The 23,179-nt window shown below is 41.0% G+C and overlaps 1 protein-coding gene across 9 annotated transcripts in view; it reads right to left on the reverse strand.

The window, feature by feature from the left end:
• Nucleotides 1-23,179, reverse strand: part of mdga2a (MAM domain containing glycosylphosphatidylinositol anchor 2a) — a 932,327-nt gene that overhangs the window by 654,206 nt on the left and 254,942 nt on the right. For all 9 annotated transcript variants that reach the window (XM_043697342.1, XM_043697346.1, XM_043697340.1 and 6 more), the window contains exon 3: nucleotides 20,917-21,091. In XM_043697342.1, the coding sequence (XP_043553277.1) occupies nucleotides 20,917-21,091 (175 nt within the window). The remainder of the gene's footprint in view (nucleotides 1-20,916; nucleotides 21,092-23,179) is intronic.

The following is a 23,179-nucleotide window of genomic DNA, read 5'->3' on the forward strand; positions in this document are numbered from 1 at the left end:
GGGAAGGGGGGGGGGGGGGGAAGGTTATGGGTGGGGAGAGGGGCAAAGTGGTGAAGTAGAGATAGGTGAATACAGGTGGTGGGTACGATGTGGTTGGTCGATGGGAAAGAAGAATCCAGTTGGAAGCTAGAAGGAATGGTCAGTCGGAGGGATGGAAGGGAGGAGGCGAGAGATGGATTGGAAGGTTATTTGAAATTGGAGAACCAATTGAAATTGAGGTTAATTTTGAAATAACGAGATCGAGAGCGGGTAACAGACTGGCATGGGATGTTCAGGTGGAGGGGACGTATTGAGTCCTCCGGGCTGCAGGATCTTCTGCCTTTCTAGCCCCGCCTCTTCCCTTCCATCCCACCCACTGACCCTCCCTTCCACCTACAACTGGATTCATTCCTCCCATCGTCATACTCACCACCTATCATGACCTCACCACTCCGCCCCTTTCCCCATCCAAAACGCTCACCCCACTTTATCTGCAGCTCTCCCATCCCCACCCCCAGTCCTTAAGAAGGGTTATACCCAAACCTCTGACTTCTCCACCACCTGACATTGCTTGGCTTGCCGTGTTCTTCCAGCCTCCTCCTTATCTACCTTGGAAATGAGGAGGCATTTGACGTTGTGCCAAGCTTAAAAGTTGACAAATTACCAGGTCCAGATGAGTTGTATATTAAAAGAGTATGTTTGCTGTGGAAGAGGAGACTCTGACCCAAATTTTGAATTCCTCTCTGGCCAAAGGGAAGTGCCAGAGGACTGGAGGACAGCTAATGTGGTTTCACTTTTTGAGAAAGATGGTAAAACTAAACCAGGGAATTATAGACCAGTGAGTCCCACAACAGTGGGAGGGAACACATTAGACAATATTCTGTCAGAGAGAATTAATCTCTACTTGGAGAAGTATAATTGATGAGGGATAATCAGCGTGGTTTTGACTTCCTACAAACTAGAGCAGTGGCTATGGTGAACCCACAGCTCTGCCTACCTCTTTGTCGGGTATGTGGAACAGCCTATCTTCCACAGCTACACCAGCACCATATGCCACCTTATCGGGTCTGTGGAACAGTACATCTTCCACAGCTACACCAGCACCATTTGCCACCTTATCGGGTCTGTGGAACAGTACATCTTCCATAGCTACACCAGCACCATTTGCCACCTTATCCTCCATGATATTGATGACTGCATCAGTGCTGCCTCGTGCACTCACGAAGAACTTGAACAGTTCATCTACCACACTAATATCTTCCACCCCGACTTCAAATTCACCTGAACTATCTCAACACCTCCTTCCCCCTCCTGGACCTCTCCGTCTCTGTCCCTGGTGACCAACTCAACACTGATATCTGCTACGAACTCATTGACTCCCACAGCTACCTTGACTGCACCTCCTCCTAACTTCCCTCCTGTAAAAACATGATCCCTTACTCCCAATTCCTCCACCTCTGTCTTATCTGCTCTCAGGATGAGCAATTCCACTCCAGGACATCCCAGATGTCCTCCTACTTCAAGTACTGCAATTTTTACTGCTCCATGATCAACGGTGCCCTCAATCACATCTGCTCCATTTCCTACATCTCCACCCTTGAGCCCTACCCCCGCAACTGCAACAAGGATAGAATTCCTCCAGTCCTCACATTCCACCCCGCTAATCTTCAAATCCAGAGCATTATTCTCCACTATTTTCACCAAAAATATGTTTCCCTTCCCTCTCTTAGATGCATTCCATAGGGACTGTTCCCTCTGCTACTCCCTCATTAGGTTCACATTCCCCACCAATCCTGTCTCCACACCTGGTACCTTCCCTTGCCACCATAACAGGTGTGAAACCTGCACCCACACCTCCCCCTCACCTTAGTCCAAGGCCCCAAATGATCATTTCAAATCTGGCAAAGGTTTACTTGTACATCGTCCAGCCTAATTTATTGCATCTGTTGCTCTCGATGTGGTCTCCTCTACATTGGAGAGGCCAAGCTCAAACTCGCTGAGCAGTTTAAGGAACATCTCTGGTCTGTACACACCAACCAACCGCACGTGACCATCCATTTAAATTACCTCTCCCACTCCCTGAGGACATGTCCATTCTGGGCCTCCTCCACCACCTAAACAAGGCCACCTGCAAACTGGAGGAGGAACACCTCTTCTTCCGCTTAGGGAGCCTACAATCACAAGGCATGAACATTTAATTTGCCAGTTTCCAAATCTCCCCTCTCCCACCCCATCCCAGGTCCAACCCTCCAACTCGACATCACCCTCTTGACCTGACCTACCTGCCCATCTTCCTTCCCACTGATCTGCTCCACACTTCCCACCGAAATATCACAATCACCTACCTTCACCCACCAAGTGCCATCTCTCTTTCCCCTAGCCCAAACCCTATTTCCTGATTTATCTCTCAGCATCCTTCATCCTCCCCTGTTGTGATGAAGGGTCCTTTCCTGAACCTGAACTCTCTTGTTCCTTGGATGCTGCCTGACCTGCTGTGCTTTTCCAACGCCACACTTTATCAACTCTGACTCCCCAGCATCTGCAGTCCTCACTTTCTCCAAGCTTGACAAAAGGAGGTCATGTCCAACAAATTTAACTAAATGATTTTAAGGAGGTGATCATGTTTATAGATGAGGGTAGTACAGTTGATGTAGTGTGCATGGATTTCAGCAAAGCCTTTGACAAGGTCCTACATGAGAGGCTAATAAAGAAAGTAAAAACATATGGGACCCAGGATAACTTGGCAAGATGGATCTAAAACTGGCTTAGTTGTGGGAGATAGGGGGTCGTGGTAGAAACCTGTTTGTGTGACTGGAGGCTGCTGTCCAGTGACGCATACAGGAATCAATGCAGGGTTTCATATTGTCTGTGATATAGAGATGATGTAGAAGAAAATGAGGGCCGTAGTGGTAAGTAAGTTTGGCTGGATAGTTAGTGAAGAAGGAGGTCTTAAGTTACAGGAAGATATAAATAGATTTATCAGATGGACAGTTCGGTGGCAGATGGAACTTAATCCTGAAAAGTGTCAGGTGATTCACTGTGGAAGTAGTAACAAGACAAGGGAGGACTCAATGAATGGCAGAATGTTAGGAAGCTCAAAGGAACAGAGGGATCTTGCAGTACTTATCAACAGCTGCTGACAGGTTAATAGGACAGTTATAAAGGCATTTGGGACACTTGCCTTGATTAGTCATGAGCAGAGAGGTCGCGTTGGAGCTGTACAGAATTTTGGTTAGGCAACAGCTGAAGTACTTTGTGCAGTTCTGGTCACCACACTGGAATGATAGAATCTCTACAGTGTGGAAGCAGACTCCCCTGAGACCACACTGACCCTCTGAAGAGCATCCCACCCAGACCTACCATCGTATTCTAACCCTGCATTTCCTATGGCCAATCCACCTAACCTGCACATCGTTGAACCTTGGAAGGAAACTGGAGCACCCAGAGGAAACCCACGCAGACACAAGAAAAATGTGCAAACTCCACACAAAGTCGTCCAAGGCTGAAATCAAATCCAGGTCCCTGGTGCAGTGAGGCAGCAGTGCTAACCACTGAACTACTGTGCCAATCTTATAGAAGGATGTAATTAGATGGGAGTTTATGGAGAGGAGATTCACTAGGATGTTGCCCATGATGGAGCACCTTAGCTTTGAAGAGGCGCTGAATAAGCTCAGGTTGTTCTCTGTAGATAGAAAAGGATGACAGGAGTCGTGACTAAGGTGCACAGGACTATGAAGGGCATGGACAGAGTGGATAGGAAGCAATTGTTCTCCTTAGTTGAAGGATTATTTACAGGAAGCATTTGTTTGGCAAGCTGAACAGGAAAACCTATCAGAAGGCTCAAAAAGTTTGTAGTTGGATGGACAAAGATGTGACTGAAGGGATATTCCCTTGTTGAGGGAAGAGAAGCAGGAATCTTCTTTAAGGTGAAAGGCAGCAGCTTTAGAAGGGACCTGAGGAAAATAAAATTTCACCTAGAGGCTGGTGGGAAACTTGATTGCCTTGCCTAGGAGAATAGTCAAGGCGGGAAAACTTATAATGTTTAAAAAGTACTTGGATGAGCACTTGAAATGTCATAACAATCCAGACTAAGGCCAAGAGAGCTGGATAATGACATTAGTTTAAGCTTGGACTTGATAGGCTGAAGAACCTTTTTTGTGCTTTACAACTCTATCATCGCTTTCAAGCTTGCCTCCCCTCCACACACCAACTTGATTTGGAACTATATTGTTGCTCCTTACTTTGTTGGAAACCCATCCTTTAAAGCACCATGGGTGTACCCACACCACAAGGGACTGCTATGGTTTAAGAGGCCAGCTGAAAACTGCCTTCTCAAAAGATAAGCGATAAATCCTGGCATAGCCATCAATGTCCAAATTCCATGAGTGAATCAAAAACTTTCTGAGCAGCAATTAAGAGTTGAGTAACAAGTTTGAGCTTAATGATTGTCACATCCCATGAATGAATTAAAGTAACAGCTGCCAGCTGGTGGGTGGGTCAGTGCCAACCAACGTTTGTCTGCTGGTAGTTTCACTGTGCCCTTTTCTGATTTTAGGTGGAAGAAGAACAGTGATATTTGCATCAGGCTAAACCTCAATCATAGGTCTGTAAGCTGACTGAGCAAATTTCAGACATTTGTTCTCATTTTCCCCATTTTCTTGCTTTCCTTAGCTCTCAGTTAAAGAGCTCTAACTATTGACATAAACAGGGAACATTTGTCAGAACGAAGAAAGGGGGAAAGCTCATGAAAATGGAGTTGAAATTTCTGCTGTGACTTTGTTTCCCAACAGCATAGCTGCCTCATTAACTCCACATTCTGCTATCAAGTTCAGCACAGATTGACGCATAGAAAACTTCCATCCATCTCAAATTCAGTAGCGGGTGACTGAAATTTGATTTGTTTTCCCTCCTTTTTCATGCATTTCTCTCTAGGGGTTGAACGTGAAGGGGCGGCACTGTGGTACAGTGGTTAGCACTGCTGCCTCATAGCACCAGGAACCTAGGTTCAATCCCTGCCTTGGGTAACTGACTGTGTGGAGTTTGCACGTTCTCCCCGTGTCTGTGTGGGTTGCCTCTGGGTGCTCCGGTTTCCTCCCACAGTCCAAAAATGTGCAGGTTAGGTGAATTGGCCATGCTAAATTGCCTGTAGTGTTAGGTGTAGGGGAATGGGTGGGTTGTGCTTCGGCGGGTCGGTGTGGACTTTTTGGGCTGAAGGGCCTGTTTCCACACTGTAAGTAATCTAATCTTTACTGCATTTGTTTTCATATGGTACAGAAAGCATGCTTTGTGTTGCTTCTTCAGTTACCGTGAACATTGCCTGAGGATCAGAGCTCTCTATTTCTTATCTACATGCTGATACAGCATGTGGAAACTTGGCCAGGATCTTGTAGTCTTAGTCCCTGAATGAATAACAAGATAACAATCACAAGGCAGCACGGCGGCTCAGTGGTTAGCACTGCTGCCTCACAGTGTCAGGAACCTAGGTTCAAATCCTGCCTTGGGTAAATGACTGTGTGGAGTTTACACATTCTCCCCATGTCTGCGTGGGTTTTTCTCTGGTTTCCTCCCACAAACCAAAGATGTGCAGGTTAGGTGAATTAGTCATGCTAAATTGCCCACAGTCAGGGGAATGGGTCAGGGTGGGTTACTCTTTGGAGGATTGGTATGAACTTGTTGGGCCGAAGGGCCTGTTTCCATACTGTAGGGAATTGAATCTAATCATAACTCGTAATTTGGAACCTGAATGACCAATTTGTGTGTCTTTCTGCTACTTTTACTCAAAATAATTTAAATATCACTTTCTTGAAAATGTGAGGCCGTTGAAATTCAAAAGAAAGCTTGCTGGTGGACATTCACTGCATGGAAGATTTTTCTGGCAATCTGGTTGTCGGTCAGTCAGTGCTTTGATGGCTATATGAATGCAACTGTTGACTCCTGGATCTGAGGTCATCCCTCAGTGGCAGCAAAGCCCATTGCCTATTGTGCCTGCAATAGTCTGCCTGTCTCAGGACGAATACAGTCTCCAACTCTCTGCAGCCTAATGACTGAGAGCTGCCACTCTTGTCTGAAGCTGATATATTAATATTCCACATCACGGTCACTTTGCTAGGAGGAAAGCACAAATGTCCAAAAGTGGGTGGCACGGTGGCACAGTGGTTAGCACTGCTGCCTCACAGCGCCAGAGACCTGGGTTCAATTCCCGCCTCAGGCGACTGACTGTGTGAAGTTTGCATGTTCTCCCCGTGTCTGCGTGGGTTTCCTCCGGGTGCTCCGGTTTCCTCCCACAGTCTAAACATGTGCAGGTCAGTTGAATTGGCCATGCTAAATTGCCCGTATTGTTAGGTAAGGGGTATGGATGGGTTGCGCTTCGGCGGGTCGGTGTGGACTTGTTGGGCCGAAGGGCCTGGTTCCACACTGTAATGTAATCTAATCTAATCTGCGGAACTGCCACTCTGTGACATTTGGGTGGAGAAAAGCTGAGATCCACATCTCTTCAGCACATGCTTACAGAACTGACATTTGGGTGGTACACTTGATGTCTTGGGTAATCCTCCCTTCCCTTCACAGCCCTCACTCTGCTTCTCTGACCTCTCCAGACCAGGAGGATACATGGTTGAAGCTTTCCCTCATTATTCTGTCCAATGTCAGAGTCTCCTGTTATTATCTCAACACCTTCAACCACTGGTTTATTTGGAACTTCTCTCTCAACTGATGTCCAGCTGATGCCAGCAGGCTCACATCTCTCTCAAGAAGCCAACTACTCACTCTTCATGTATGCAAACCTCTCAGTACCAGTGATGGCAATGCTGTGCCACTGGTTCAGCATCTGAGTATATCCTTCCTGTTCACATAACTGTACTCATGGATCCCTGCTTTCTCCCCAAAAGCTACACTCTAATGCATCCCTGAGTCACTAGTTCCCCATACTTCTTGGTGATATAGTGAAGACAGCAGTTCCCCAGACTGTTACAAATGTTCTGCAATTAGGTCAACAATTTCTTAACTGGAGCTATTCAGAATGTAATTGCAGCCCCTCTTATCCTGCCATTAAAAGTCACATCGTGTTCCAGTAGAATCTATAACTAGTGATGCATCTGATTTTGAGATTTCCAATATGCATCCACATCACCTCATCCTCATGGGCTTTTGAAAATCCAGAATCTGTTGACAGCATTAAATATCACACTGTTGAAACTTTATTGCTGGAACAGCACAGCAGGTCAGGCAGCATCCAGGGAACAGGAGATTCGACGTTTCGGGCACAGGCCCTTCTTCAGGAATCTGAAGAAGGGCCTGTGCCCGAAACGTCGAATCTCCTGTTCCCTGGATGCTGCCTGACCTGCTGTGCTGTTCCAGCAATAAAGTTTCAACTTTGATCTCCAGCATCTGCAGACCTTACTTTCTCCTTAAATATCACACTCCCAATTGGCATTTAACTGTTATTATGTTGAGTAGATGTCACTAATACATTCAATATCATGCTCTCCACTATGACAATTTGGAATCCAATTTTACTCGTGTTCGGCACAACCTCATTTCTCATCAATTATAGGTGTGCGAATAGTGCCTGCGGACTAGATAAGGGCTGGAATCTTGTGGAGGTAGAAAGCAGGCAAGAGCCCTCTCTTGACGGAAGGCATGCTGCATCTTATTCCACACAGGCACTTGACTGACCAGCAACAAGCACCCAGAGTCAAAAGTCACTTCCATTGTGGAAGTCAGGGGATAAAAGCTCAATTAAACAGCAGCACCACCAAGGAATCTCCCTAAAGTTGTTTTCTTACATCTCTGTCTACTCCTTTAAGATCATCTTTAAAAGCATTACCTTTGACCACGTTTTTGGCCATCTGCCTTAAAACCACCTTATGCAATGACAAATTTGGTCCGATAACATTACTGTCAAGTGCCTCGAGGCATTTTATTAAGATGGAAGCGCCATATAAATAAGTCATTGATTTTGTTGCATCTTGATGCATTGAATAAAATCATAACACTATTTTTATCTTATCTACAGGGATCAAAAAACAATATTAAAGGAGAAGCAGAAGATTACACTGACACTGGTAAAAGTTGGCAGATTTGTCAGCAGACCACAGTGTAACTTTATCTAATAGACATGTCCTCCTTTATTCTTACAACTAAACAGTCAGACTCATTTCTGCACAACATGACTCCACATCACATTGCAATTCATGTGCCCTGTACACACAAGTACCATCAAAAGGATGAAAACTGTATAAAAAGCAAGCTGATCTCAGATTATTTCTTCCAAGATCATGTTATATTCGATTCTATAATCAGCTACAAAATGACACAATAATAATCTCAGTTTCTCTTCACACCTGTTAACAAGAATATTCAATAATATTTCACAATCAGTCAATGCTGCACCTAATAAGAGTTCTTGGACAAAAACTGCATTATGCTCTTCACAGATCAGCTTCATACAAAAGTTCCAGAAGTTCTCAGGGAGATTGGTTAGTTTTCTTTGACACAAAGTCAATTGGAAATTCAGTCTATAGACTACAGCTGTTACCCAAAAGAGAAGAGAAACTAGATCAGAGGTTAAGGGTAAAATAGACTACCAGCAAACAAATATTTTCGACTTCAGAGGTTTATTTGGAATAAATTGAAATGGGTGCCTTTTTAATTATTTCAAAATCATTGTCCCATTCAGCAGTTGTTAATCTAATAGAGTAAACATTAAATAAATATATAATAAAAACTGAAAGAACTGCAGATGTTGTAAATCAGAAACAAAAGCAAAAGTTGCTGGAAAGGTTCATCAGGTCTGGCAGCATCTGTGAAGAGAAATCAAAGTTAGCGTTCCAGTAACCCTGGAACAGTTCTGAAGAAGGGTCACTGCACCCAGAACGTTAACTTTGATTTCTCTTCACAGATGCTGCCAGACTGGTGAACTTTTCCAGCAACTTCTGCTTTTGCATTAAACAAATACACTTTGCAGCAAGTAAACAAAACACTGTGATTTTCTTTCAATCTTATGTGATGTAAACTGTGGGATGTACAAGTTTTAATGTTATTTGTTGACAGTTTGAGTTTCAGGTTTTTTGAGTTAATAACCGGTGGTTTTTCTGTGTGCCTGAAGTTAATAATCACCTTGCAAACATTTCTGTAGCCATGGTGATTTCTTTTACAAACAGATTTTAAAGCCTGGCTTTACAGTAAATGAGTTTTGTGAAATGCTACTGGCTTTTATTTATTTAGGTTGTTTTATAGCCCAGAATGGTAAAGTAATGGGACCTCAAAGCTTGTTAGAGAGTTCCAGAACTTGTTTATCTTTAAGCTGATGGGAAGCTGAACTGGCGGACATAGCTGACAGAGAGAGAAAGAGAGAGAGAGAGAGAGAGACAGAGAGAGAGAGGCACAGAAAGAGAGAGAGAGAGAGAGACAGACAGAGAGCGACAGACAGAGAGAGAAAGAAAGAGAGAAAGACAGACAGACAGACAGACAGACAGACAAAGAGAGAGAGGACCTTTATCGTGGGCAGTCCTGCGAAGTTGTCGAAATAGGATGGCTATGTAGATTAGCGGTTCTTAGTAGGGAAGGATATACAGTGAACTAGGCTACCTTAGAGTAAAGAGATAATGTTAACCACAAATCAAAAGTATTGGGGTAAGATAATAAACTAGCCAAAAACATTTCTAACCACGAATGAACTATCTACTCGAGATTGAAGTGATCAGTCGAACACTGGAAGTTGTTTCCTGGATTACTACTCCTAAATCCTGAAAGTAAACTTTTTGTTTTTAACACTTCTATGCCCTTCTGCAACAACATTGCACCCCACTGCAGTCTACCACCCCACTGTCACTACAAACAGCACAATCAAAGTTACAAACCTTTCAGTCTTTTCTCAGAGGCTCTGTGCTTATTTAAACACTATATCTGCTGAGCCATGCAAGTGCTCACTAGCTTTCACTTCTACTCAATATTAGGCTCCTCTGTACAAAATTTTACTTGTCCAGATTATGTGAGAATAACTCAGTTCTTAGGATGCTCAGCAACTTTGGTGCAGCCAACTGAAAAACAGAACCCAAAGTCCAAGAAAAGAATTTAGTGCTGTGTAAGGGAAAGGAGTCTTCCATTTATCAGTTAAGTATATCATACAAATGATCAAACATTATGCACTAGAACTGAATTTGGAAACATACGTAGCTTATGATAACATTGACTTGGGGCAACCTAGGTCAGCATTCAAGCATAAAAGAAACCAAAAGACTCTTTATACAGCACTTTTCACATTAGATGAGAATATAGATTTTCTGCCAATTGACTACAAATGAATTTTAAAAATCTAGCCTTAGGACTTTTCAGCTCCAAACTCAGCATAGGCTGAAAGAATAATAATCACTCTGACAAACGCATGCCTTGTTGGTAAATGGAGTGATTCTGGACTCTCCTAATCTAGTTCAGGAGGAGTGTAGGATTCAGCAGTAAACTGTCAGTCTCAAGCATTAAGGCTTATAAACATATCTGGTGATGAAATGAGTTGTGTAAAGGAGAGCAGAAAGTCTCAGAAGTCTTGTAGACAGACTAAGTGAGTGAGAAAAACTGCAGCAATTGTACTTTGATGTAACAAACTGCAGAGCTGTACATGGAAACACAGGAGTAGGAATAGGATATTTAGCCTGAGTGTCTATTCTGCCAGGTGTGAACCGAGGGCTAACTCCATACACCCATCTTCACCTTTCCTTTTAAAAAACTTAGCAATCCCAGATTTAAAGTTAAGAACAGATCTAATATGGATTGCAAACAGCAAAAGGGAATTCCAAACATCATCTCTGAAAAAGAGATTACGAATATCACTCGAGAAAAATATGAACGCCAGCGACCAATGGACTGAAATGGGGACACCAGCGACCAACGGACTGAAATGGGGACACCAGTGACCAATGAACTGAAATGGGGACACCAGTGACCAATGGACTGAAATGGGGACACCAGCGACCAGCGGACTGAAATGGGGACACCAGCGACTAATGGACTGAAATGGGGACACCAGCGACCAATGGACTGAAAGGGGGACACCAACGACTAATGGACTGAAATGGGGACACCAGCAACCAACGGACTGAAATGGGGACACAAGCGACCAGCGGACTGAAATGGGGACACCAGCGACCAATGGACTGAAATGGGGACACAAGCGACCAGCGGACTGAAATGGGGACACCAGTGACCAATGAACTGAAATGGGGACACCAGTGACCAATGGACTGAAATGGGGACGCCAGCGACCAGCGGACTGAAATGGGGACACCAGCGACCAATGGACTGAAATGGGGACACCAGCGACCAATGGACTGAAATGGGGACACCAATGGCCCGAGAGGCAATATCAGTGGCCCAGTGCTGAATGTGAAGCTGTCAGCAGTCAGACCACATTGAGATCCCCTGCACTGGTTTGCTGCGGAAGGCCTTAAGAAAGAGACTGTAATTTTTGTCTTTCTGACCTATGGTTAAACTGTGTACAGCTGTAATGTAATTTTTTTTCTTCATTTTTCTGTTTTGAAGCTAAGGGTTATACATCGGTATGTTTGTAGCTACGAAGGCACCGTAAGTGGCGACTAATAAACTTTTCACTGTACTTATTTGAGTACATGTGACAATAAAAATAATTCAATTCAATTCATTATAATCTTTGGACCAAACATCCTCATGCTACTGAAAACGTTTCTCCCAAACTACCCTATCTATTCCTTTTAATTTCTTGAAGACTTTAATTAAAACAACCTCTGAGCCTTCTAAATTCCAATGAGTATATCCTTGCACCTTAATCTTGAAGTCCTGCTATCATTCTAATAATCCACATTGCACTCTCAAATATTGATAATCCATCTTCTGGCTTCTGATGCCCAGAAATTAATATTAATTGAGACATGGTCAAATCAAAGTTGGGGAAGTTATTTTCATTTCTTCCTTTAACACTTCTATGCCCTTCTGCAACAACATTGCACCCCACTGCAGTCTACCACCCCACTGTCACTACAAACAGCACAATCAAAGTTACAAACCTTTCAGTCTTTTCTCAGAGGCTCTGTGCTTATTTAAACACTATATCTGCTGAGCCATGCAAGTGCTCACTAGCTTTCACTTCTACTCAATATTAGGCTCCTCTGTACAAAATTTTACTTGTCCAGATTATGTGAGAATAACTCAGTTCTTAGGATGCTCAGCAACTTTGGTGCAACCAACTGAAAAACAGGACCCAATGTCCAAGAAAAGACTGGGTAAAAGAAAGGAGTCTTCCATTTATCGGTTCAGTATAATCAAACAGATGATCAAACATTATGCACTAGAACTGAATTTGGAAACATACATAGTTTATGATAACATTGACTTAGAGCAATACTTGGCTAGTCCTCCTCTAAAATATAACAATTAGTTGTGCACGGAGAACCTCAGCAAGATACGCTCGTCTTGGAGGATTTATGGCACTGATTTACTAGAGTGTAGCCAGTGCATAATAAGCTAAATTATGAGGATAGTTTGCATAAATTTTAATAAGGATTTGAGGGTGATATAATTGATACCATTAAAATTATTCAACAGGGTAGAGGAAAAAAAATTACTTCCTTTGGTGAGAACCCTAAAGAAGGAGGCATAAATCTAAAATTAGAACTAAGCCATTTAGGAATGAAATCCAGAAGTGCATTTTCACACATCGTAGAAATCTGAACTTTGCTTTCCCCCAGAAGACTGTGGACATTGAGTTAATTGAAATATTTAAGCCTGACATTGATAGATTTATATTAGGTAAGGGTATTCAGAAATGTATAACAAAGGCAGGAAATCAATTTGAAGTACAGATCAGTCAGGATCTAATTGAATGTTGGATTAGATTGAAGAGGCTAAATGACCTACTGTTGTTCCCATGCCTTAGGTAGCATGAATAAATTGGCTGAAATTTGCATCTCCAAATAATCAGAGATTGGGCATTATCTGAAAGATGCGTGTCAGGATCCCTCAGAGATCCCGTTGCAATGATTGCATGGTAATTGCCTGAGAAGGTTACATTTCCAATGGGGAATTATCTGTTGCTTGTAACCCTCCAAAAAAGTCCACATCTTCAAGTTAGTGTCAGAGACTTTGGAGGGGTTTTGATTTATTTACTTCCATAGTTTGACAGGAAAAGTTACAGAAGTGCCCCTAGTGTGCAGAAGGAAAGATAACAACTTGAGACAGAGAAAATGAGTTTTATTTTTCCACTCTAATGTCTTCCAGCATTGTTGAGAGTGTAATCCAGTCAACCCGATTAAGTGTTTTTGTCAACATTTACAAAGAAACATATAAATCCTGCCAAATTCTATACTGTGACCACTCATTAATCTTATAATGCTGCTGGATTCTAGGGACAGAGATGGACATGAAAAGCAAAACTGATCATCTTCAATGTACTTCTATGCCCTGCCACCCAGACTCTTTGTTGCAATTCTCAACACCGCATGGAAAATCTGACAAATTGTATGAAAGTCAGAATATTAGTGTACCTTTGTTATTTTTCTTATGGTGATCAGTTTGGTCACCATTTTCTGCCCGTTCTGAGTAGAAAGCCAGTGTCAATGATGTGCAGGGCTTAAAATTGCTGTGAACTCAGCTTGCTACTACGGGTCAGACATTGTTACCCACTGTGACATTACAAAGCCAACCTTCATCACAAAATAACAAATATCAGTAATATATATGATATTAGTATTTTAGTAAGATTTATTATACTCTCAAGATGTCCCAAAGCACTTCAAAACTATCAACTGCTGTTATTGAGCACTTTTACAAAATATAATGTAAGTCTGGTGGATTAAAAAAAAATTCAACTTAATCTCCATGTTCAGGCTGAATTTAACTATTGTCACCACTGTTCACATTCTGGGACACATTGATTAAATTCAATTGGTAATCATTTACAAATGAGGAAATTAAAATTTATTTCTGATTTTAGCATACACATATTTATGTTATTCAATTAACACTAGAAGTGCATGTATAGCAATTACTGTAACATTATTAAAAAAAAAATTGATTCAAAGAAAAGGGCAGAACTCAAGACGAGTGAGTCACCATGGCCTGAAGATATATATCCTATGATGCTGAAAGATGAAAAAGAGGAGAAAGTGAAAGCTTTCATCACATTGCCAATCCCTGCTTAGTGTGCAACCTCTGATAAGGGACTGAGATTGGGAAATGTAATATCCTGGAAGGAACAGAAGGATAAACTGGGTAATTAGTTACCAGTTAGTCAAACACTGATAGGGGCCAGTTCTATGTTGTCTTTTGAGTTAGAGTAGCAGGGGAGAAAACTTCACCTGAAAAATGCTACATCCTGCTCAGAGATAGATTCAGCCTATGGGAAACCAGGTGGGAACGGAGGATAATATGTGAAAGTTTGAGGATAGTAGTAAGAATAAAATTGGTTTTTCTTTTTTAAATGAGTAAGACTTTCAAAATATGATGTTTTGACAAACTTGTATGCAATTGTACAAAAGATGAAAGAACAAAATAGGAAAGTGAATGGCATTTTGGCCATTATTGCAAAGGTAATGGAGTACAAGAACAAGGAAATCTTGCTTCAACTGTACAGGGTTTTGTTGAGTTGAGATCTGGAGTACTTGGAGCAGTTTCAGTCTACATATCTAAGGGAGAATAAAGCTGCCTTGGAGACGGCAGAGTCAAGTTTCACTCAATTAATTCCTTAGCTGAGGGAATTATCTGCTATTAGCCTGAATACATTGTGTCTGAACACACTGGAATTTAAAAAAAATAAGAAGTGACCCTATTGAACCATGTACGATTATGAAGAAGTTTGACAGAGTAGACACAGAGGTTGTTTCAATAGAACATAGAACATTACAGCGTAGTACAGGCCCTTTGGCCCTCAATGTTGGCTGACCTGTGAAACCAATCAGAAGCCTATTTATCCTACACTATTCCATTTTCATCTACATGATTATCCAATGACCGTTTAAATGCCCTTAAAGTTGGTGAGTCTACTACTGTTGCAGGCAGTGCATTCCACGCCCCGACTACTCTGAGTAAAGAAACTACCTCTGACATCTGTCCTATACCTGTCACTCCTCAATTTAAAGCTATGACCCCCCCCCGCCCCCCACCCCAACTAGCCATCACCATCTGAGAAAAAAAGGCTCTCACTGTCCAAACTATCTAACCCTCTGATTATCTTATACGTCTCAATTAAGTCACCTCTCAACATTCTTCACTCTAACAAAAACAGCCTCAAGTCCCTTAGCCTTCCCTCATAAGACCTTCCCGCCATACAGGCAACATCCACATCCTTCCTATAATGTGGTGACCAGAACTGTACACAATACTCCAAGTGCAGCCACACCAGAGTTTTGTACAGCTGCAACATGACTTTGTGGCTCCAAAACTCAATCCCTCTACCAATAAAAGCTAACACATTGTATGGCCTTCAACCCTTTCAACCTGGGTGGCAATTTTCAAGAATCTATGTATATGGACACCAAGATCTCTCTGCTCATCCACATTGCCCATAATCTTACCATTAGCCCAGTACTCTTTAATACTGTTACTCATTCCAAAGTGTATCACCTTATACTTTTCCACATTAAACTCAATTTGCCGCCTCTCAGCCCAGCTCTGCAGCTTATCTATGTCTCGCTGTAACCTGCAACATCCTTTGGTATTATCCACAACCCCATCAACCATTGTGTCATCCGCAAATTTATTGACCCATTCTTCTACGCCCTCACCCAGGTCATTTATAAAAATGACAATCAGCAGTGGATCAAAACAGATCCTTGTGAAACATCACTAGTAACTGAACTCCAGGATGAACATTTCCCATCAACCACCACCCTGTCTTCTTTCAGCTAGCCAATTTCTGATCCAAACCGCTAAATCACACTCAATCTCATGCCTCTGTATTTTGTGCAATAACCTACCATGGGGAACCTTATCAAACACCTTACTAAAATCCATATACACCACATCAACCGTGTTACCCTTATCGACCTGTTTGATCACCATCTCAAATAAGGTTTGTGAGGCATGACCTACCCATCACAAAACTGCGTTGACTATCCCTAATCAACTTATTCCTTTCTAGATGATTGTAAATCCTGTCTCTTATAATATTTTCTAACACTTCATCCATAACTGAAGTAAAGCTCACTGGTCTATAATTACTAGGATTGTCTCTACTACCATTTGTGAACAGGGGACAACATTTGATTTCCTCCAGTCGTCTGGCAATATTCCTGTAGACAATGACGACATGAAGATTAAAGTCAAAGGCTCTGCAATCTCCTCTCTGGCATTCCAGAGAATCCCAGGATAAATCCTATCCAGCCAAAGGGATTTATCTATTTTCACATTTTCTAGAATTGCTAACACCACCTCCTTGTGAACCTCAATCCCATTATTTAGTCTAGTAGCCGATATCTCAGCATTTTCCTTTGCAACATTGTCTTTTTCCACTGTGAACACTGATGTAAAATATTCACTTAGCACTTTTCCAATCTCCTCGGACTCCACACACAACTTCACACTGCTGTCCTTGATTGGCCTAATCTTAGTCTAGTCATTCTTTTATTCCTGATATACCTATAGAAAGCTTTAGGGTTTTCCTTGATCCTACCTCCCAACGTCTACTCATGTCTCCTCCTGGCTCTTCTTAGCTCTCTCTTTCAGTCTTTCCTGGCTAACTTGCAACTCTCATGTGCCCTAACTGAGCTTTCACATCTCATCCTAAGCCACCTTCTTCCTCTTGACAAGGGATTCAACTTTCTCAGTAAACCATGGCTCCCTCACTCCACCACTTCCTCCCTGCCTGACAGGTGCGTACTTATCAAGGACATGCAGTAGCTAGTCCTTGAATAAGCTCCACATTTCAATTGTGCCCCTCTGCTGCAGTTTCCTTCCCCATCCTATACATTCTAAATCTTGCCTAATTGCATCATAATTGCCTTTCTCCCAGCTATAACTCTTGCCCTGCGATATATTGCTATCCCTTTCCATTGATAAATTGAACATAACCAAATTGTGGTCACTATCACCAAAGTGCTCACCTACCTCCTAATATAACACCTGGCTGGGTTCATTACCCAGTACCAAATTGAATACGGCCTTGCCCCTTTTTGGCCTGTCTACATACTGTGTCAGGAAACCCTCCTGCCTACATTGGGCAAACCTGACCCATCTAAAGTACTTGAACTATAGTATTTCCAGTCAATATTTGGAAAGTTAAAATCCCCCATAAAAACTACCCTGTTACTCTCGCTTCTATCCAGAATCATCTTTGCTATCCTTTCCCCTACATCTCTAGAACTATTCAGAGGCCTATAGAAAACTCTCAAAAGGGTGACCTCTCCTTTCCTGTTTCTAACCTCAGCTCATACGACCTCAGTAGATGTGTCCTCAGATGTCCTTTCTACCACCTGTCCTTGACTAACAATCCTACACCTTCCTCTCTTACCAACTTCTTTGTTCTTACTGAAATATCTAAATCCCTGCTCTATCTATGTCTCTGAAATGGCCACAACATTGAGGTCCCAGGTACCAACCCATGCTGCAAGTCCACCCGCCTTATTCCAGATTCTCCTGGTGTTGAAGTAGACACACTTCAAACCACCTTCCTGCTTGCTGGTGCACTCTTGCAACCTTGAAACCATATTTCTGACCTCACTACACTCAACCTCCTGAATACTGGAACTACAATTTAGGTCCCTATCCCCCATTGAATTGGTTTAAATCCTCCCAAAGAGTATTAGCAAATTCCACCCCCACCCTCCAGGATATTGGTACCCTTCTGGTTCCCTTGTTGGACAATCGACAGCAAGGATGCACAGTCTTAGGACAAGGGTTTGGTCATTTTAGACTAAACCAAAGAGAAATACCTTCACTCTGAGGGTTGTGAATCTTTGAAATTTATAACCCCAGATGGTTGTGAATATTCCATCATTTAATTTATACAAGATAGATAGAAATTTGTTCTTTCAGGGGATGGAGAGGGTATGGGAGAGTGGAGTCGAGGTAAATAAGTTTCTATGATTATATTGAATGGCAGAACAGTCTCAAAGGGTTATACGTCTATCCCTGCTCCAATTTATGTTCTCATATTTGAAAAACATCTATTGAAAATTTATTTAAAGAAATGTGGCTGAAAGAAATTAAGTAAACATATGGATTTTCGAAGCATGGAAGTGGTCCACAAAAGAATTGTTAAAAATAAATTCAGACATATGTTTTGAGAGAAAATTTAGCTCATGGATAAAACCTGATTTGACAGGTCAGAAGCAAAGTTAAGTTAAATAATACATTTTAAATGTTCACACCACTGAATGGTCAAGTAATGTCACTCAGGTTTCAAAGCTGAGTCCAGCTTGGCTCATCATTGGATGCTTTGCACTTCAATAAGGAGGACACAATCTCAAAATGTGCTAAATACACAAAAGTAGGCAAACAGCCAAAAAACCTCAGCAAAGCGTGGACAACCTAATGGCTATAACGAAATGGGAATAAGTGTGAATAGGAAAACATGAAATTATATTTTCCATTCAATGACAAATAGCTGAATGGTGTAGAGCTGGTAAGACCTGAAACTTGTCATTTCAGCTCAGAGATAGGGCTGCTAGATTCCTTATATATTTCAATACTATTCATTCATTCATTCACCAAACATGTCTGCTTAGTTACCTCTGTCTCCTAGACATTTAGCATCCTGTTATAAGAATTCAGTACTGACATGGATGAACAAAAGGAATAATATTGTCCATTGTATAATTAAAATATTACAGTGGAGAAGTTCTGATACATTTGTACAAGACATTACTCATGATTCGAATAGTGTGAATCCCAACTTTGGCTATTTTTGGAAAAACATTACAATTATACAGGGTGGCTGATTCATTAGAACAATGCCAGAGACAAGAACGTATAATTCTGAAAAGAGATTCCAGATATTAGGTCAATTTACACTGGAGTAGAAAAGTGTGAGGAATTTAGTTTTGGCACAGATTTGCAGTGGAGAATGATAGCAAAGCTGCTAGCACTTATTGTTATGACACCACTAAAAACGAACAACAGGGAATCCGTACATGAATAGAATAATTTAGAAATTTAGAAAATGCTATCAATGATTCTGCATTTCTAAAGTTATTGATGTCCCCATCCCCTGTGCTCAATCAATGGGAAATCTTTGAATAGACATAAATGCACACTTTTAGACTACTTGTACACCTTGAATGGAATAAGGTGAAATTGGGTATTTATTGGCAAACTAACTTCATAATTATCCTTATTGAAACACAGATTTGGAACAAATAACTACTTTTTAAAAATCTATTGAAGCTCTTCGCTGTAAGGTGACTGCTCTACCTAAACTATGCCTACTGCTCCAGATAAACTGGTAGGAGGTTTGGTGCTAGACCTGCCCTCAACAAATAAGGAAGTCCACTCTTGAGAAACAAATTTACATGAAATGAAAATGTCAAAATTCGCCATTATGAAGAATAATATTGTAAAAATTTTAAAAGTCATGTATTAAAGAACATTTGGTTATTTACCATCCATCTTAATCCAATCAAAATCCTTTATTTTATCATCCGAAAATTTATGAATGAAGGATAAAGTTTTGGGGAATTCATGAAGAGGACTCATTAGTTTACCATGAGTATGCAGAGGTGTTCATGAAATTGTCTTCATACAGAGAAGGCAAATCAAGAACATGTGAAATGATGCAAGTAACCTTCTCCTGCATTCTTCTATTTATTGTTTCAACAGAGGAAGTAAATGTTTCATTTTACTTGCGTTAGCAAATTTATTAAGATAAGCAATGCTATATGAATCTTATAAAGACACATATTAGAGCATAATTTTTCAAGTCACTTTATTAGCCATCTACTTCACCATTGGAACTATCATTCCTTGAATAATCATTGAATGCTAAACCGCAAGCAATTAAATATCAGTAACATTTCACAGCACAATGCAACCCCAACTTTCAACAAGCTACCACGAAGACAAGCATTTTGCTTTAAAATTGTTGCTTGACTTAAGTTACTCATGCTACTTCAAATAAACTGATAAAATAGGCACAGTGTGGCTGCAATATGGTCAAGGCATCCATGTTCAAAACAGCAGGCCTGGCAATGTTCCAACCAGGTGACTGTACTCAAAATGTTTTCAGGTTATATACTTTTAATTAATAAATTGTTAAAAAGTGAAAGAAACAAGGGTCCAATTCTACCACGAATCACATACTGAGGGACAATAAGGGACGTGCAATATGTGCTGCCCCAGCCAATGATACACACGTCCAATGAGTGAATTAAAAGAAACTGAATTCAAAGCTGATTTGGAAATATATTACACGTCCCTTGCTTTTCTAATGAAGCTGGTGTTTAGCTATTTTCTTGAACTTCTGCAGTCCAAACACTATGGAATCAGAATTTCTGATCATTTCCAACATTCTCTCTTTATTTGCAGCTTCTACAGTCTTTTTACTTTGGTTTCTAAGTATTTTCAATCTTCCTCACAGAATGAAAATCCAGTCAAATCCAAACTAGTTGTCCAAATACAATCAAGCTCCTAGCTCGAATACAAAGAATGACCTAATTTCAAACCACAGGTGTATACTCTGTTGCAAAGTTAAGTACTATCTTCTGAGTAACACATCTCTTCATGTCTCAGGAGTATCTCTGTACAGCATCACATGCACCAGCATGAGACAGAGCAGTCGATTAGTCAGTAACACTGTCAATCGACTTATGGTTTTCTCTTGCATTTCTTTACTTTCTCAGTACAATTTCTGACCTTTCCTGATCAAAGCTACTTCACTAGAATTGTCACAAATGTGTAAAGCAATTGTAAACTTCTGCAAATTTGAATCTGTGTTTGATCTAGTGCCTGAGAAGTGACAATGTGACATAGATTACTTACAGTATACATCTACTCTGATGGATTTGATTGCAGGGGTGCTCAAGCCATTGTCAGCCTTGCAGTAGTAACGGCCTCCCTGGTGACGTTGGATTTTTGTGATCCTCAGGGTCTCATTGAAGACACTGTTGTCGTGAAACCTGTCAGAGGCACTTCCTGCTGTTTTGGTCCATCTGATCTGAGCAAGCATCATTAGAAATGGTTATTATACTTAAAGCAGAAGGCACAATAAGAGTCTACCAATTAATAAAATAGACTGCTGAATTATTTAGAATCTGTTAGACTTGTGAAAATTTAGATGAATACAGAACCTAAATATATTTTAAGCCATTTTGATCATCAAAGGATTAAAAAAAAATGTGCTGGAAAAGATTCAAAGATATACAGGGTCCCTGCGCCCGGACTAAAATCGCTTAGTCTGAACAACATTGTGACCAAACTTTACTCTCAATTAATTAACATTCCCTAATGTTCCATCATTCCATAGAAACTTTGGGTAAAGGTCAATCTTTTACCATGTTGTTGTATCTGGGAGACCATCATATTCGTTAATAAGATGTTCTTTATTAACAGATGTTGCTTTATTTGATTCTCAAAAAGGCAACAGTAAAGGACACCATTTTGCAAATTTTCAAGAAATGCTGAACCTTTAGATTTGAAACTGAAAATTCACTGCATTTAACTTTACTCAGTATTTTGACAGCATCATATCAGGTATAAACAATGGCCAATGGTTTGCTTCAGGACCAGGAATCAGGAGTCAGGACATTTCCTCATTTGAAACCCACCCTGAGGAAAAACAGAGGAAACCACTTAATAGGTGTGGAGATAGTCTCCCTGTCCAGTTAAGGGGGTGTGATGGAGGAAAAGCATTTTCTCAAAATTGTTTTCAATTTGTCTTACATTTGTTGGGAAAGTGCAATATGTTTCCACAATAATATTATGTTGCATTCTTATTGAAATTGATTTTCAAGCACTTTGAGATTTTTGACTTGGACATTCTGAACATTCTTATTTAGTTCTTTCTAAGCAAAGTCAACAGTTTCCAGTTTTTAACAGTATTTTGTGAACTCTTCCCCTGTCTGGCTTCCTCCTGCTTTGAATATCTGGATCTGTTCCTTTATACCACACATCTCAGTCTCTTTATTCCCTAAATTATACTGGATTTCTGATACTTACAAATCATTGAGTGTTAATTGAAGATCTATGGAGTTTGCTTCAGCCCTCATTCAAGTGTCCTAGTTTTTGTGATTGACACTGAATTGTTCTCATTAATTCTGATTTTTCATGAGCAAACTTATTTATGTTGACAAAGGTTGCTTCTCTGCATTGATCAATTCGTCCTTCAGTGGCTCATTATTAGCAATAAGCTTTTTGTGTTTGGCCACAGTAAATTTGAGGAGCTTCACAAACTCAACATAATCACGCAACCGCTTGATGTTATTCTCTGAACCAGCAACTTTAAAGACTAGAGCTGCTTCTGTTTTCTTCAGAAAAGTGCACAAGAATTCCTGAAGAAGGGCCTGTGCCCGAAACGTCGAATCTCCTGTTCCCTGGATGCTGCCTGACCTGCTGTGCTGTTCCAGCAATAAAGTTTCAACTTGGGAAAGTGCAACCAAGTTGTCCTCTGCCAAAGCAGAAGTAGTGTCTCTTGCTGCTGTTAGTACACAGCAGGCAATTAGGAAGAGTCTCATAAAATGATAATTCCATGGATGCAAAAAATGGTTAGGCTTAATAGAAGTCTTGAAAGCCATTGATAGCTCACTATAGTTGGGAGTGGGGTTAAGAAAGCACACAAGTAACATTTGCCTAATGCACTGCTGGAGGGCTGATGCCAAGATAAATTCAGTAGCAACTTCATGAAATGAGCTATTTTATAAAAGTTGGAATTGTTCCAATAATTAGATGCTTAGGAGCAATCTCAGAACTGTTGAGGAACTCAGTTTCAGGAGAACAACCGGCACATGAACAACTATTGAGGCAATCCAAATCAAAGAGACTTTGTGTGTATTCCAAACTTAGACCATTAAGAGCGTTAATTTGGAATTCCTCACCAAGGAAATAGATTTTAATTAGCTTTAGTGACGCAATATCTTTAAAGTCTGTGTGGAATCTATCTTGACCAGATCGACTACTTGTAATAGAGCTGGCAAAGTATTTGACCATATTTATTATGTTAATACATATTTACTTCCTATTAATACTGATTGCTTGTAAGGTGTGTACATAACGCATATAGTTAAGAGTTATTATCTCAAATATTCAG

The sequence above is a fragment of the Chiloscyllium plagiosum genome, chromosome 10 (assembly GCF_004010195.1).
Source record: "Chiloscyllium plagiosum isolate BGI_BamShark_2017 chromosome 10, ASM401019v2, whole genome shotgun sequence".
Lineage (NCBI taxonomy): Eukaryota > Metazoa > Chordata > Chondrichthyes > Orectolobiformes > Hemiscylliidae > Chiloscyllium > Chiloscyllium plagiosum.